Source organism: Salvelinus namaycush, chromosome 33 (assembly GCF_016432855.1).
Source record: "Salvelinus namaycush isolate Seneca chromosome 33, SaNama_1.0, whole genome shotgun sequence".
NCBI lineage: Eukaryota > Metazoa > Chordata > Actinopteri > Salmoniformes > Salmonidae > Salvelinus > Salvelinus namaycush.
The window spans coordinates 14,976,398-14,994,752 of NC_052339.1; the positions used below are offsets into that span (position 1 = coordinate 14,976,398).

The 18,355-nt window shown below is 46.9% G+C and overlaps 1 protein-coding gene across 1 annotated transcript in view; it reads right to left on the reverse strand.

Moving 5' to 3' along the window:
• Nucleotides 1-18,355, reverse strand: part of LOC120028086 (matrix metalloproteinase-16-like) — a 73,343-nt gene that overhangs the window by 27,248 nt on the left and 27,740 nt on the right. Inside the window, exons 5-6 of the mRNA XM_038973247.1 lie at nt 2,118-2,279; nt 42-259 (exon numbers count right to left, since the gene is read on the reverse strand). Of these exons, the coding sequence (XP_038829175.1) occupies nt 42-259; nt 2,118-2,279 (380 nt within the window). The remainder of the gene's footprint in view (nt 1-41; nt 260-2,117; nt 2,280-18,355) is intronic.

An 18,355-nucleotide genomic window follows, 5' to 3' on the forward strand; every position in this document is an offset into this window, starting at 1 on the left:
GTAGTTGAAGTAGTGGATGGTTAAACACAGTGACTTCCTACCTTGAACACGAACATCTCTCGTCTCAGAATGGCCAGGGTGTTGAAGCCTCCATCACAGATGTTAGGCTTGGCATTGGGCTGGCTGGGCTTGTCCCCCGTAGGTATCCTGGGGGGTCGCGTCTGCCTGTCAGGCTTGCGAGGGTCCGAGGGGGGTTGTGAGCGGTGTGGGGGGGCTGTTGGTAAAGGCTTGGTCGGCTGGGGTACCTTATCTGGTGGACCTGAATGAAAACAACATCAACAATATTACTAAACAAACAAACAAATTAACAAAAACAATCAAAAGACTACAGTACATTTGAGTCATTTAGCAGATGCTCTTACCCAGAACAACTTACAGTACATTCATCTTCAGATAACTAGGTGGGACAACCACATATCACAGGTAAAGAAAGTACATTTTCCCTCAATAACGTAGCCATCAGTAGACTCAGAGCTAGAAGGTGGGGTGGGGTCCACACAGCATTGTACTTTCATAATGAGTCCCAAATGGCAGCCTATTCTCTACGTTATGTCCATAGGGCTCTATAAAGTAGTAGTAGCATTGTACTTTCATAATGAGTCCCAAATGGCAGCCTATTCTCTACGTTATGTCCATAGGGCTCTATAAAGTAGTAGTGCACTGTCGAGGGAATAGGTTGCCATTTGAGATGCGGACCTAAGGGTATCTGAAACTTTTGGTCCTAACGCAATAGCCGACAGACACAGACACGCATAAGTCAATCTCCTGGGAGCTTTGTGTCGCAGGGTTCCACCAGAACACTCCACTTCAATCCTCTCTAACTACCTGTTACAGAGAGGTGGTGTAATTGGCTTAGCAAATGTAATAGTCATTTAGATTGGTAATAAAGAACAGAGGAACACAGCGTGACACGCTGTCATCATTAACACGTCAATTACAGTCCAATGTTAACCTAGCTAGACTACAGCCATTAACAGGAGACGAGACCTAGCCTGCATCACAAATTACACCCTATTCCCGATATAGTGCATATGGCTCTGGTCAAAAGAAGTGCACTTTACAGGGAATAGGGTGTCATTTGGGACTTAGCCCTGCTATCCAAACAGACTCATTTCTAACTTTGTTCTTATTAAATGAACTGACTGTGATTCTTTGACATTATTAGTTCAGTAGTATTATTGAATGTTAAGCGGCTTGGGTTCAGTGTTGGTGTACTTATTTAGCTTATATAAATAAACAGCTGAAATTCTATAATGGATGTCTGTCCATAGCTGTGGGTTATTAAATGATTATTAATCCCATTTGGACAGGACCGGTGCCAATCATGCAGCCGGATAACAAGGCTGGGGCCAACAACAGTGACAGGACTATTACACAGAGGTGACAGCATTAGGAAATAGAGAAAGAGAGGGCGAATAAATTCATTAGTGAGTGAGTGAATGACTGAATGAACAAAAAACAAATGAATGAATGAACGGACAAACTAACCAACAAATGAATACATGGACGAACACATGACCTTAGGCAATCATCCCCAGGGATTGTAGGCCCATAGGATCAGCAGATTACAGTGCTACTCCACTAGGTATCATCATCATCATCATCATCATGCCAGTCAGTCAGTACAGTGAACTGATCAGCTGCTTCCTGGGAGCACCACAGGGATTGTATTCATTGACTGAATTAAATCTCTTGAAATAGACCCTGGATTAGTGGGGGCAAAGCACTTTGCAATTATATAATGATAGCGAGAACGATGGAGAGATGAACCACACACACCATAAACATAAATAGAATCTGCGCTCGATGCTATCCCTTACGACGGCAAACTCTCATGTTGTTACGCACACCCACACACTTCTCTCCAATACAACCCTGATTTTAGGAGGAGGAAGAGGGGAAAGGTTAAGACCCATCCGCTTTATAAGAGTCCTGCCCACTTCCCTTGAAGACCAAAATGACAATGAAAGGGTGGAGGAGGAGGAAGAACAGTAAAAGAAGGAAGGACGAGGAGAGGTTTGATGGTGTACCCAGGTCTGCCACTCCCTCCCTCCCTCCGGCAGCACACTGATGATATAAGCAGATGGTTGTATTAAACGAGAGGAAGGCTAGACTACCGTAGATCTTCTGGATGCCCTGGAGGTCGTCGTGGGGCAGCTTGAAGTTCTCTGTGTCCATGTACTGGTAGAAGGGGGCCATGATGGCTGTGGGATCGTTGGAGTGTTCCAAACCAAGGGCATGGCCCAGCTCATGGACTGCCACTAGGAACAGATCATTACCTAGAGAGAGAGAGAGAGAGAGAGAGAGAGAGAGAGAGAGAGAGAGAGAGAGAGAGAGAGAGAGAGAGAGAGTTGTGAGACATGTGTAGTGTGAGATCAGATCAGAGCACTAAGGGTGACATCTGCCTTTCGCACACATAGAATCCCTATGAGTAAATGCACCATCATACTTCAAATGGACAGGATGTGTGAATTATAATCTGCAGCGCAATTTATGCTGAAACTTTTCTTGGAGTTTTACTATACACCCGAGAAAGCCACAATCGCTAAATATGCACACACAGAAAGAGATGAGTGATATGTGTGTGAGAGGCGAGCAGGGTCAGAGTAGGGTCAAAGCAGGGTCGGCAGGATCAGAGCAGGGTCTGAGAGAGTGTGTGTGATCCACCATTGATTCCCCAAATGAAAGGATGATGCAGTAAAAACAACCACTACCACTGATGGGAACCACTAACACACACACACACACACACACACACACACACACACACACACACACACACACACACACACACACACACACACACACACACACACACACACACACACACACACACACACACACAGACAGATCAAAATGAACTGGAGTGTCTTCCCTCTGTGAGAGCATGGGAAGCACTGGTCCCCTTTGTAATTATGCGGGTAAGCCGGTGATTTTACGCTGGGTTGAACTCTGACCCCAGAAGGCTCCAGTGGCAACCAGCCGTGTCCCAGTCAGAGTGTACGTCCCAAATGACACCCTATTCCCTATATAGTGCACTACATAGGGAATATGATGCCATTTGGGACGCAGATTCATTCACTAACTGGGACAGAGGAGGACAGGAACCAGAAAACCCAGAATGAATAGAGAACAGTCGGAAAGCCACATTATCAATTAGTCTCTCTCTTTCCGCTCTCTCTTTCCGCTCTCTCTATCTCTCCCCCTCTCTCCCTCCTACCGTCTCCCTCTCTCTTCCTCGTTTTGTCTCCCCCCTCTCTTCTCTCCCTGTCTATCGCTCTCTCTCTCTCCCGCCATATCTTCCTCCTACCGTCTCCCTCTCTCTTCCTCCCTCTTCCTCTCACTCACCCCTCACTCTCACTCTTTCCGAAGCACCCGGCATGGACAAAAGGACAATAGTTTATTCATTCTGTTCTCATTGACTTGAAGCACTTATCTACAGAGGAATGTGTACCATGAAAAACAGATCCAGTAACAGTCCACTCCGGGCCAGATGTGTTCTCTCAATAAGTATGCTGCTATAGACAAACACACAAATGACTGGGTCTGGATTTGTGTATACAGCAAATAAATGAGATGCCAGTATAAAAATAATATATAGTACCCACTGGGCACACTCTGGTTGAATCAACATTGTTTCTACTGCATTTCAATGAAATTATTTTGAACCAAAGTGGAATAGAAGTCGAATTGACGTCTGTGCCCAGTGGGTAGTGTCTCACAGTGCTATAATAGGCCATGTAAAAAATGATTCCAGCTGTATTTTGTTATGTAAATGACTGTTATGGTTTAGCACCAAAATGAAAATGTGAGCAAAATGCTAACAATCACAGAAAATATTTTTTGCAAGAATATAATGAGGGTGAATGAGATAAATAATGATAGAGAGAGAGAACGAGAAGAGAGAGTCCAATGGTTTAAGAATCACTTGGGAAATTGGGGCATATTGCTATGCAAATGAAGAGCGCGAGATGTCTACTCCAATCTATTTCCCTGATGGAGAGCAGAAGAGAAGAGAGGAGAGGAGAAGAGAGAAGAGGAGAGGTGAGTAGAAGAGAGGAGAGGAGAGGTGAGGAGAATACAGGAGAGGACAGGTGGGGATAAGAGAGGTGAGGAGAAGAGAGGAGAGGAGAAGAGAGGTGAGGAGAAGAGAGGAGAGGAGAAGAGAGGTGAGGAGAAGAGAGGAGAGGAGAAGAGAGGTGAGGAGAAGAGAGGTGAGGAGAAGAGAGGTGAGGAGAAGAGAGGAGAGGAGAAGAGAAGAGAGGTGAGGAGAAGAGAGGTGAGGAGAAGAGAGGTGAGGAGAAGAGAGAAGAGGAGAGGTGAGTAGAAGAGAGGAGAGGAGAGGTGAGGAGAATACAGGAGAGGACAGGTGGGGATAAGAGAGGTGAGGAGAAGAGAGGAGAGGAGAAGAGAGGTGAGGAGAAGAGAGGAGAGGAGAAGAGAGGTGAGGAGAAGAGAGGAGAGGAGAAGAGAGGTGAGGAGAAGAGAGGTGAGGAGAAGAGAGGTGAGGAGAAGAGAGGAGAGGAGAAGAGAAGAGAGGTGAGGAGAAGAGAGGTGAGGAGAAGAGAGGTGAGGAGAAGAGAGGAGAGGAGAGGTGAGGAGAAGAGAGGAGAGGTGAGGAGAAGAGAAGTGAGGAGAAGAGAGTTGAGGAGAAGAGAGGAGAATAGAGGTGAGGAGAAGAGAGGTGAGGTGAGGAGAAGAGAGGTGAGGTGAAGAGAGGAGAGGTGAGGAGAGCTGAGGAGAAGAGAGGAGAGGTGAGGAGAAGAGAGGAGAGGTGAGGAGAGGTGAGGAGAGGAGAAGAGAGGAGAGGTGAGGAGAAGCGAGGAGGATAGACAATCCTAGTAGACAGTGTCCCCACTGCACAAGTTTCCCTTCTACTCTCTCCCTCCCCCTCCATCCATCCATTCCCTGATCAACGGCACAGAAAATGCAGAAACGGCAGAGACAGAGAGAGATACAGAAAAAGAGAGCAGGACAGAGAGAGAGAGAGAGAGAGAGAGAGAGAGAGAGAGAGAGAGAGAGAGAGAGAGAGAGAGAGAGAGAGAGAGAGAGAGAGAGAGAGAGAGAGAGAGAGAGAGAGAGAGAGAGAGAGAGAGAGAGAGAGAGAGAGAGAGAGAGAGAGAGAGAGAGAGAGAGAGAGAGAGAGAGAGAGAGAGAGTGAGAGATGATATCGTTGGAAGTGGTTCTCCTGAGCTGGCCCATGTGGACCAACAGAGGACAGAGTTGAGACCGCCTTGAAACAAATCTTAATCACCAAAGCTTTATTTTAGGGTGCAGCAAAACAGTGAGCGGACGTTGCCATGTGTCCATATGCCCATCATGGAAAGCGAAATGCGATGATGCCGTTGACCCTGGTATTTAGAAACTTAAAAAACAAAATCCTGTAACAGAAGCTACAAGAAACCCCATTGTTGTTTTTGGCATTAATTATTATTAGGGGTTCAAGCAGTGAAGCTTGCGAGTCAAGTTAGAGATTATCCTGAAGCATGTTCCTCTTAAATCATGGAACTGGGTGATGTCAAGTGGATTGTTCTGGTTACCAACAGGGATTAACTACCAAGAAGGACGCTCTGAACTCTCAGCCACAGAGTTACCCAGAGTCTGATTGAGGCTGCGCTGCTCTAGTGAACTCAGGAGATCCGCAGAGGTTGATGGGGCCACCTGGGAGCCGCCCACTGAGAGAAGTCCCAGGACAACAGTCACACACACCACCAGCATCATTTCTCAAATGTCTCACTATAATCTCTCAATAAGTCTCCGTTTGTCTCTGTACAGAAAGTCTGTCTCACACTGGCTGTTGATATTTTAATAGTTCCAGTCTTTTATCCACTGTTGTTTGCTCTCCTGTCCCTCTCTACCGCCAGATTCCAGGGACATTGGCTGTTTGCGCTGTCTGGTTCTTAGCACTGTTGCTAAATATTAACAAGGTGAAAGTTGGGACTCAATGTAGGCCTGGATTCAATCAGATCCAGCGTTAACCAGCAATAGCAGACACCCGCATGACGGATGTTTTGGCTGTGTCGGAGGTAGAACTTCATTGAAGCCGTCAAATCAGTGAGCAGCTGCTCTTGACCATTGTCACAAAGCCACACCCGTCCCACTCTGTTAATTAGTCAGAACGAGAAAGTGTAGGCTATACAGAGAGAATGCCGCTCAAATAGAAAAATGATCAAACTAAATAATGAGGGTTTCTATCATCCTAATAGAGGTGTAGATGACATCTCTCATTCCAGTGTTAGAACTCGTAAACAAGGCTGCATGGGATTTCTGTTAATGTGCAGCCGATGGCAATGTCCGCTTTAGGTGTAATGCCGGGAGCCACTTGTGGAACCTGCTGGAGCTCTCCTCTCCTCCCCATGTCTCCCTTTTACCTTTCATCTCTCCCCCTTTCCCATCTCATCCCCTTTCTCACCTCTCCTCTCCTCCACTCTCCCGTCCTTTCCTCTCTCCTCTCCTTTCCTCTCCTACCATCTCTCCCCCTTTCTCCTCTCCTTCTCTCTCTCCCCCTTTCTCCTCTCCGCTCCTCTCCCTCTTTCTCTCCCCCTTTCTCCTCTCCTTCCCTCTCTCCCCCTTTCTCCTCTCCGCTCCTCTGCTTCCCTCTCTCTCCCTTTCTCCTCTCCTCTCCTTCCCTCTCTCCCCCTTTCTCCTCTCCGCTCCTCTCCTTCCCTATCTCCCCCTTTCTCCTCTCCTTCCCTCTTTCCCCCTTTCTCCTCGCCTCGCCTCCCCTCTCCTCTCCTCTCTCTGCCACTACAGTCCTCTCCTACTAAACAGACACTGGAGGTCATACTGTTATAAATGAGGCAGGGAGGAAGCTAACCCTCTCGCACAGAGAGAAGAGATAGGGAGGGAGGGAGGGAGGGCGAGAGGGAGGGAGGGAGAGGAAGACACAGGAGATTTATGATCACCATCTCATTTTCTATTCTCTCTCTCTGCCCCCTTTCTCTCTCTCTCTCTCTCTCTCTCTCTCTCTCTCTCTCTCTCCCTCTCTTTATCTCTCTCTCTCTCTGCCCCCTCTCTCTCTCTATATCTCTCCCTCTCTTTCTCTCTCTCCCTCTCTTTCTCTCTCTCTCTCAATTGAATTCAATTCAAAGGGCTTTATTAACATGGGAAACATATGTTTACATTGCCAAAGCAAATGGAATAGACAATAAACATTACATTACAAACATTACACTCACAAAAATGTAAACGAATAAAGACATTTCAAAGGTTATATTATTGGCTATGTACAGTGTTGTAACAACGTGCAAGCAGTTGAAAGGGAAAGTAAATAAACAGATCTCTCTCTCTCTCTCTCTCTCTCTCTTTCTCTCTCTCTCTCTCTCTCTCTCTCTCTCTCTCTCTCTGCCCTCTCTCTCTCTCTCTCTCTCTCTCTCTCTCTCTCTCTCTCTCTCTCTCTCTCTCTCTCTCTCTCTCTCTCTCTCTCGCTCTCTCTCTATCACAGCAGCAGCAAAATAAACAGGAGCTGTGATTAGGAACCTGGAGCTCTACTGGATCTGCCCTTTCTTCATAATTGATTGGTGACGTGGCTAGCTGCACATGGCACAGTGCAGGGCTGCTCCTGGGGACGCACGTGACTCAGTCTGACTGTGTTTCTTACTCAACAGACTGACTCTGAGTCCTCTGTTTTCCCACTAGATCTCGGGCTCTCGACACACAGGAGTTATATTGCTCTGCATGGCAGTGCTGGCCTCTATCTGTGGTTGTAACTCCGACCTCCTATCCCCCATACAGTAAGAGGCACGACAGTATTTCACCACAATAAACTTTTGCTTCGACAAGAAACAAATTCATATGGATCTGACCGTGGTTAACTGTACCTTTCTCTGCTCTACCTCTTTACGTACAGTACTGTACTGTACTGTACTCTCTCTCTCTCTCTCAATTCAATTCAATTCAAGGGGCTTTATTGGCATGGGAAACATGTGTTAACATTGCCAAAGCAAGTGAGGTAGATAATATACTCTCTCTCTCTCTTTCTGCTCCTAACTTAACAAAATAAAAGCTTATCATTGCTTTTGTCATGAATGCTGTTTCAGTTGCTCTGTATTTCTCTACTCATTCAATTCATCCTGGGTTTGTGAAAGGGCAAGCGAGAGAGGGAGAGGAGGGAGAGAGAGAGGTGGGGAGACAGGGAGAGGAGGGAGAGAGAGAGGTGGGGAGACAGGGAGAGGAGGGAGAGAGAGAGGTGGGGAGACAGGGAGTGAGAGGGAGAAAGAGAGCGAGGGGGAGACAGAAACAGAGACGGAAAGAGGTGTTTGTACGATATTAAAAGGCTGACACTGCATCTTCTGTAGGAACTCAAACAACAACAATTGAACTGCATCATCCACATGCCATATAATTACCAACGATGTAGTACAACACTCCCATCTCCAGCAGAGCTCCCCAAGGAAAGACTGATCTGCCGCCCATCAGCCTTCCCCCACTCAAGGCCTGACACTTGTGTTGACAACTGTGTTATTATTGCATGCTTGCTGTTGCTGTTGTTGTTTACGCCCGAGTCTTAGCACTGAGAATAAGCACTTCCTTTGTCCCTGGAGGAGCTAAATGTTCCCATTGTCTTCCTCCTACCCAGAATTCCCTGGGTCGAGGCCCCTAAAAAGTAGAGCGGCCGTCTGAGAGGTGTGAGTGCGTGCGCCGGCGTGCGTGTGTACGAGCAACTGGTTGTGGTACTAAAGGACTGGAGGTGAGTGGGAGGAGGAAGAGGAAATGGGAGAGGAGAGAGATGGAACAGAAGAAAGATGAGAAAGAGGCTGAAGAAATACAAGGAAAACAGTGATTCCCAATATTTTGACAGCAGTGCCGCTTCAGTCCATTGTCAATAACATGTCGCGCATACGAACTGGAGAGGTAAACCTGAAGAGGAAAAGAGTGAACGAGAGCAAGGCGAGGGAGGGAGAAAAGGGAGGGAAGCTAGGGAGGGAAGGAGTAGCTGAGTGCTGAGATTCCAGGAGTAGTCTGGGAGCTTGGTGCCCCTGCCTGCGCTGTTGCCAGCAGGGCTCAAGGTCTGTTTCTTTTGCTGCACCTGGCCTGGTTTTTGGGTGTGAACAGACAGACTGGCCATTATGGCTGCAGCCAAACTAAAGCACCCCGCCACAATATTATCTCTCTATCTCTCTGATTTACACTCTCACTCTGTCCACCCCCATTCTGCATACCTGTGCTCTCTGCTTTGGGGAAATTCCATGCTTACAGAATTACGCTGAGACTCCGATTATTCACTTTAAAATGTATATCACACAAAAAACGCGATTCTCAGCGCAATTCCCTTTCGCAAAACCTTATCGGTGATCTCCTGTTAAAACACAATTGTGTTGAATGAATCTATCTCCTCTACAAAAGAGCTGAAAGAGGAGACAGGAAAGGAAAGAGGGGAAGTGGCTGTGTATGGAGGTTGTTTAATTAATGGCCTTGATGGGGAGGTTATGAGTTTGACTTCCGGCTCCCTGCCTGAAGTGCTGTGGCAGAAAGAGGCATGTGAGATGAGGTCTGTGTGTGCGTGTGTGTGTGTGTGAGGGCGGAAGAGGCTGATGCCACCCACATGGCAGCTAGTACTAGTGTCAGTGGGTGAGCGTCTATTTCTAGAGGCAGCCTGGTGGGGTAGAGAATGGTGCTAGCTTTCTCTCTGTCTCTCTCTGTCTCTCTCTGTCTCTCTCTCTCTCTCTCTTATATATCTCTCTCTCCTCTCTCTCTTATCTCTTATCTCTCTCTCTCGCTCGCCTCTCTCTCTCTCTTTCTCTCTATGCCACACACTGTGTTAATAAAACACATCAAGTTCTTTCTCACTGCATAGATGCATTGCTATACAAACATTTGGAAAAATCATTCAAAATCAAGTTCTTCTAATTATTTTGTCTGCTAGTTCATGTATTTGTTTGCTTTTCCCTCAGTACAGTACAGTACCCTAGCCTCCTCAGTTCCCTCAGTACAGTACCCTAGCCTCCTCAGTTCCCTCAGTACAGTACAGTACAGTACCCTAGCCTCCTCAGTTCCCTCAGTACAGTACCCTAGCCTCCTCAGTTCCCTCAGTACAGTACAGTACCCTAGCCTCCTCAGTTCCCTCAGTACAGTACAGTACCCTAGCCTCCTCAGTTCCCTCAGTACAGCACAGTACAGTACCCTAGCCTCCTCAGTTCCCTCAGTACAGTACAGTACAGTACCCTAGCCTCCTCAGTTCCCTCAGTACAGTACAGTACCCTAGCCTCCTCAGTTCCCTCAGTACAGCACAGTACCCTAGCCTCCTCAGTTCCCTCAGTACAGTACCCTAGCCTCCTCAGTTCCCTCAGTACAGCACAGTACCCTAGCTTCCTCAGTTCCCTCAGTACAGTACCCTAGCCTCCTCAGTTCCCTCAGTACAGTACAGTACCCTAGCCTCCTCAGTTCCCTCAGTACAGTACCCTAGCCTCCTCAGTTCCCTCAGTACAGTACCCTAGCCTCCTCAGTTCCCTCAGTACCCTAGCCTCCTCAGTTCCCTCAGTACAGTACCCTAGCCTCCTCAGTTCTCTCAGTACAGTACAGTACCCTAGCCTCCTCAGTTCCCTCAGGACAGCACAGTACCCTAGCCTCCTCAGTTCCCTCAGTACAGCACAGTACCCTAGCCTCCTCAGTTCCCTCAGTACAGCACAGTACCCTAGCCTCATCAGTTCCCTCAGTACAGTACAGTACCCTCATCAGTTCCCTCAGTACAGCACAGTACCTTAGCCTCCTCAGTTCCCTCAGTACAGTACAGTACCCTGGCCTCCTCAATTCCCTCAGTACAGTACAGTACCCTGGCCTCCTCAATTCCCTCAGTACAGTGCAGTACCCTAGCCTCCTCAGTTCCCTCAGTACAGTACAGTACCCTAGCCTCCTCAGTTCCCTCAGTACAGTACAGTACCCTAGCCTCCTCAGTTCCCTCAGTACAGTACAGTACCCTGGCCTCCTCAGTTCCCTCAGTACAGTACAGTACCCTAGCCTCCTCAGTTCCCTCAGTACAGTACAGTACAGTACCCTAGCCTCCTCAGTTCCCTAAGTACAGTACAGTACCCTAGCCTCCTCAATTCCGTCAGTACAGTACAGTACCCTAGCCTCCTCAGTTCCCTCAGTACAGTACCCTAGCCTCCTCAGTTCCCTGAGTACAGTACAGTACCCTAGCTTCCTCAGTTCCCTCAGTACAGTACCCTAGCCTCCTCAGTTCCCTCAGTACAGTACCCTAGCCTCCTCAGTTCCCTCAGTACAGCACAGTACTCTAGCCTCCTCAGTTCCCTCAGTACAGTACCCTAGCCTCCTCAGTTCCCTCAGTACAGCACAGTACCCTAGCTTCCTCAGTTCCCTCAGTACAGTACCCTAGCCTCCTCAGTTCCCTCAGTACAGTACAGTACCCTAGCCTCCTCAGTTCCCTCAGTACAGTACAGTACCCTAGCCTCCTCAGTTCCCTCAGTACAGCACAGTACCCTAGCCTCCTCAATTCCCTCAGTACAGTACAGTACCCTAGCCTCCTCAGTTCCCTCAGTACAGTACAGTACCCTAGCCTCCTCAGTTCCCTCAGTACATTACAGTACCCTGGCCTCCTCAGTTCCCTCAGTACAGTACAGTACCCCAGCCTCCTCAGTTCCCTCAGTACAGTACAGTACCCTAGCCTCCTCAGTTCCCTCAGTACAGTACCCTAGCCTCCTCAGTTCCCTCAGTACAGCACAGTACCCTAGCCTCCTCAGTTCCCTCAGTACAGTACAGTACCCTGGCCTCCTCCGTTCCCTCAGTACAGTACCCTAGCCTCCTCAGTTCCCTCAGTACAGTACCCTAGCCTCCTCAGTTCCCTCAGTACAGTACCCTAGCCTCCTCAGTTCCCTCAGTACAGTACCCTAGCCTCCTCAGTTCCCTCAGTACAGTACAGTACCCTAGCCTCCTCAGTTCCCTCAGTACAGTACCCTAGCCTCCTCAGTTCCCTCAGTACAGTACCCTAGCCTCCTCAGTTCCCTCAGTACAGTACAGTACCCTAGCCTCCTCAGTTCCCTCAGTACAGTACCCTAGCCTCCTCAGTTCCCTCAGTACAGTACCCTAGCCTCCTCAGATTCCTCTCTGTGTGTTCAGCTCTTCACAGTAACCGTCCCTGCTGCTGGCCTCCAGCAAGGTATACCACTGACAGTCATCAATATCAATACATCTTCTCCAAATGTCACCACACTGGGTGTTTGTAGAAGCAAACTGTTTGCGCACACAAACACACACACACGCACACGCACACGCACACGCACACGCACACACACACACACACACACACACACACACACACAACACACACACACACACACACACACACACACACACACACACACACACACACACACACACACACACACACAGTAAAGAGATAGAGATCAGTCCCAGTTCCCTGACAGCCCGAGCAGCATCAGTGTATAAATGACTGTTTTCGGCTGCTGCAGTTTGAAGGCTGCTCCGTCTTATCAAAGCTCCACATCCCGTCACTGGCCGCGTGCTGAGAATCCAGGCCTAAAAATAGACCCACAAGGACACCATATGCTCCTTCACAACACAGCCTCCTCCACTGCCACATCTACAACATCCACAACACCAAAGCCTGAACCGGGGTTGAACCATGTTCTACAGTAGGTTATCCCTGTGAGTCTTTCATGAGACACAATGACTGTATTTTAGCTACCGGCATCTGAATAAGGAATCAGTTCAACGACAGGGAAAACAGATTGGGAATAGACAATTAGCAGTTCATCCAATCAATGGAAATGTTTGCTATGTTATGCTATGTTGCAGTGTGACAACCAATCAATAATCCGACGAGTCAATGGCTATCAACTCCCACGTCCCTCTATGGCCCATCCTCTAACATGTTACTACAGATCTAGGATCAGCTTCCCCTCCCCCAATCCTAGCCTTAACCATTAGTGGGGGAAATGCTGAACTGACCCAAGGTCAAGGGGCAACCCCACCCTATTCCTGTTATTCCATACGATCTCCAACCCAGCAGGATGTGACCCACGTAGAATGGGTCTTGACATTCTATCTCCCGGTGCATTGTTTAGCTAACCCCTACATTCATCGTAGGTTCAGAGTGAAGAACTGTCACCGTGGAACCTTCATTTCCTGTTAGGCACATCAGCTAATATGTATGTTAAGTTGAAGTAGTTTCCACTGCGTTAGGCTAGTCGATGCTATCGCCACATGAACGCTGACTGTAAAGCATACCACTCCTTATAAGTCACTATGGGGATATCAGTATGGGAAATACCAGTTTGGCATTTTATCTAGTTTGACTGTTATCGTGCCAGTCTTTTGCCAGTCGACTGAACATCAAAGATTAGGAGTTCATATGACTGACTGCTCACAGGGTGATTTGGCCTGTAGAAGGCCACAAATAATCACACAGCATGCCATGTGGCCAGGTCTGTACCGGATAGTGCCATGTGGCCAGGTCTGTACCGGATAGTGCCATGTAGCCAGGTCTGTACCGGATAGTGCCATGTAGCCAGGTCTGTACCGGATAGTGCCATGTAGCCAGGTCTGTACCGGATAGTGCCATGTAGCCAGGTCTGTACCGGATAGTGCCATGTGGCCAGGTCTGTACCGGATAGTGCCATGTAGCCAGGTCTGTACCGGATAGTGCCATGTAGCCAGGTCTGTACCGGATAGTGCCATGTGGCCAGGTCTGTACCGGATAGTGCCATGTGGCCAGGTCTGTACCGGATAGTGCCATGTGGCCAGGTCTGTACCGGATAGTGCCATGTAGCCAGGTCTGTACCGGATAGTGCCATGTGGCCAGGTCTGTACCGGATAGTGCCATGTGGCCAGGTCTGTACCGGATAGTGCCATGTAGCCAGGTCTGTACCGGATAGTGCCATGTAGCCAGGTCTGTACCGGATAGTGCCATGTAGCCAGGTCTGTACCGGATAGTGCCATGTAGCCAGGTCTGTACCGGATAGTGCCATGTGGCCAGGTCTGTACCGGATAGTGCCATGTAGCCAGGTCTGTACCGGATAGTGCCATGTAGCCAGGTCTGTACCGGATAGTGCCATGTAGCCAGGTCTGTACCGGATAGTGCCATGTAGCCAGGTCTGTACCGGATAGTGCCATGTAGCCAGGTCTGTACCGGATAGTCAAGGAATCTTGGCTTTTAGATTTCACTTTTTCTTTAAGTATGTCTGAGCTAAGGCTCTCCGCACTATACGAGATACAACACACCAACATTGCAAGTGCATTTGGAACTAGGAGTACAAGCCCTGCTAGAGATCAACCAACCAGATCAACTACATTTGATGTGAATGTTACTTCAAATGTTACTTCACGACTTCAACGTTTTTCTAAGTACCTACGAGGTTGAACACCTAACATGTGGTCCTTGTTATAACAAACCTTTCAGCAAACCAAAGGGTGCTCAACTATAATCCATCCCTGACCAAAATACTCCCCTGTTTCCCATCGCAACCCCTCCCTCCCCTGTCCTCTAACTCTCCACACTGCCTAGGGTGTGTGTAGCACAGCAACACCCGTGGTAGCTCCAGAGCTCCAGGACAAGAGGGGATGGATCTCTCTGTTCTAGCCCCCAGGCCTCCCACCCTCACTCTGGCTACAGCAGCTGAACATCACCCCCTCTCTGGCTCTCTCCTCTCTCCCACCACCGCCTGTGCTAGCACGACGCTGGCAGGTGTTACTGTTCCCTCTCTCTGTCTGTCTGTCCTCCTGCACCTCAGGGAGCTGAAGACACTGGAGATAGATAATGTTTTGAGGGAGAGGGAAGGAGGGTTGGAGAGAGCGAGAGAGAGAGAGAGAGAGGGAGGGAGAGAGAGAGGGAGAGAGATAGTGAGAGAGAGAGAGGGAGAGAGTGAGAGAGAGAGGGAGAGATAGTGAGAGAGAGAGATAGTGAGAGAGAGAGAGAGAGAGAGAGAGAGAGAGAGAGAGAGAGAGAGAGAGAGAGAGAGAGAGAGAGAGAGAGAGAGAGAGAGAGAGAGCGGAGACTAAAATATATTACCAGGCCCTATTGAATGTGACCTATTCATCGTTATGCTCTCTGCATCACTGACAGTCACAGAGTGCTTTATTCATTAACGACTTGACCTACTTCCTGACATCACATGACCCACAATGTTGGGCTGTGATCTCCATTATAAGTGGTGTATGCTCTGTATGTAATCATTGTGATCTACACAAGGTGTAGTTCTTGTACTGTAATGTACTGTCAACTGGTACAGTATGTATAAAATATACTGTTTATGATTGATGGGTTACACTTCTAATTCACTACTAATGTTTTCCAGCCATATGTCTTATAAGTAATAAGTGAACTGCTAAGATGTGCCAAAAAAACTCTCTCCAGCTGTGTATTTTGCTAGTGTGTGTACGTGCATGTGTGCATGCAGACTAAGGGGTTGGTTAGACTGTCAGCACGTGTACAGAAATATGAGAAATATATATATATTATTACTGTATATATACATATATACTGTATATATATATGTAAAAAAAAAAAGATATATTTATATATATATATATATATAGAGAGAGAGAGAGAGAGAGAGAGAGAGAGAGAGAGAGAGAGAGAGAGAGGGGGAGAGAAGTGACAGGCAGAGTTGTGACGTCATCCACAGCTGTTCTCTACAAACACACAGACACACAAAGGGAGAGCTGAGGGAATGAGACAGAGAGAGGGCGAGGTAGGGAGAAAGCTAGAGTGGGGGAGACGAACAGAGAGCATGTGGAGAAGAGCGACGGAGAGATGAAGCGATGGTGTGAAGGAAGCGATAGTTGTAGCGAAGGGACAAGAAAAGAGAGGGATGTGTGATGTGGCGATGGAGTGTTTGGAGGTGAAAACAGGAATGATGTACTAGTGTGAGGATATGATACAGGTCATAAGATGCCAGAGTACAACTGGTCCCTAGGAAACAACAGCCTGGTAACCCCTCCTGCTGCATGTAAAGGCTACAGGATGAGTGAGTTATTCACCCCAGGTTCTCAATTCAATTCAATTCACAGGGCTTTATTGGCACGGGAAACAGATGTTTACATTACCAAAACAAGTTAAATAGATAATAAACAAAAGTGAAATAACCCCCAAAAATGAACAGTGAACATTACATTCACAAAAGTTATAGAGACAGAGACATTTCAAATGTCATATTATGGCTATATACAGTGTTGTAACGATGTGCGCATAGTTAAAGTACAAAAGGGAAAATAAATAAACATAAATATGGGTTGTATTTACAATGGTGTTTGTTCTTCACTGGTTGCCGTTTTTCTTGTGGCAACAGGTCACAAATGTTGCTGCTGTGATTGCACACTGTGGTATTTCACACAATAGATATGGGAGTTTATCAAAATTGTATTTGTTTTTAAATTCTTTGTGGGTCTGTGTAATCTGAGGGATATATGTGTCTTTAATATGGTTATACATTTGGTAGGAGGTTAAGAAGTGCAGCTCAGGTTCCACCTGATTTTGTGGGCAGTGTGCACATAGCCTGTCTTCTCTTGAGAGCCAGGTCTGCCTGCGGCGGCCTTTCTCAATAGCAAGGCTATGTTCACTCAGTCTGTACATAGTCAAAGCTTTCCTTAATTTTGGGTCAGTCACAATGGTCAGATATTTTGCCACTGTGGACTCTCTGTTTGGGGCCAAATAACATTCTAGTTTGCTCAGTTTTCTTGTTAATTCTTTCCAATTTGTCAGGTAATTATATTTTAGTTTTCTCATGATTTGGTTGGGTCTAATTGTGTTGCTGTCCTGGGGCTCTGTGGGTTCTGTTTGTGTTTGTGAACAGAGCCCCAGGACCAGCTTGCTTAGGGACTCTTCTCCAGGTTCATCTCTCTGTAGCTGATGGCTTCCTTTTAGGTGGTTGTAGAATTTTGATAATTAGCGGATATCAACCTAATTCTGCTCTGCATGCATTATTTGGTGTTTTACATTGTACACAGAGGATGTTTTTGCAGAATTCTGCATGCAGAGTCTCAACTTGTCCCATTTTGTGAATTCTCGGTTGGTGAGTGAGCGGACCCCAGACCTCAAAACTGATTCAAATATTTTTCACCAGATCCTAATTGCTATGTCGAAATGTATGTTCCTTTGATGGCATAGAAGGCACTTCTTGCCTTGTCTCTCAGATCGTTCACAGCTTTGTGGAAGTTACCTGTGGCGATGATGTTTAGGCAAAGGTATGTTAAGGTTTTTGTGTGCTCTAGTGCAACAGTGTCTAGGAGGAATCTGAATTCGTGGTCCAGGCAACTGGACCTGTTTTGGAACACCATTATTTTTGTCTTACTGAGATGTACTGTCAGGGCCCAGGTCTGACAGAATCTGCACAGAAGATCTAGATCAGCAGCAAACAGTAGACATTTGACTTCAGCTTCTAGTAGGGTGAGGCCAGGGGTTCTGCAGAAAGTTCTAGTGCCCTCTCCAATTCATTGATATATCTGTTCTTAGGTTCTAATGGTGGGGCTCAAGCTGCATCCCTGTGTCACCTCACGGACCTGTGGAAAGAAATGTGTGTGTTTTTTGCCAATTTTAACCGCACACTTACTGTGTGTGTTCATGGATTTTATAATGTTGTATGTTTTTCCCCCAACACCGCTTTCCATCAATTTGTATAGCAGACCCTCATGTCAATTATTTTAATCAAGAAGGCATGTGAAGATTATGCCTTTGTTTTGGTTTGTTTGTTTGTCAATTAGGGTGTGCATGTGGTCTGTCGTACGGTAATTTGGTAAAAAGCCAATTATGCATTGTTTTCACTGAGGAAATTAAGAGTCTGCTGTTAATGATAATGCAGAGGATTTTCAAGGTTGCTGTTGACATATATCTTACGGTAGTTATTGGGGTCAAATTTGTCTCCAGTTTTGTGGATTGGGGTGGTTCCAAATATTGTGGAAGATGCCAGAGCTGAGGATGATGTTAAAGAGTTTAAGTATAGCCAATTGGAATTTGTGGTCTGTATATTTTATCATTTCATTTAGGATACCATCAGCACCACAGGCCTTTTGGGTTGGAATGTTTGTATATTGCACTGTAGTTCACACAGGCCTTTTGGGTTGGAGGGTTTGTATTTTGTCCTGTAGTTCATTCAATGTAATTGGAGAATCCAGTGTGTTCTGGTAGTCTTCAATAGTTGATTCTAAGATTTGTATTTTATCATGTTTACGTTTTTGCTGTTTGTTCTTTGTTATAGGGCCAAAAGATTGGAGAAGTGGTTTATCCATACATCTCTGTTTTGGATAGATAACTCTTTGTGTTGTTGTTTGTTTAGTGTGTTGCAATTTTCCCAGAAGTGGTTAGATTCTATGGATTCTTCAATTACATATAGCTGATTTAATTAGTTGTTGCCTAATAGTTTTTTTGTAGGTTTCCACACTACTT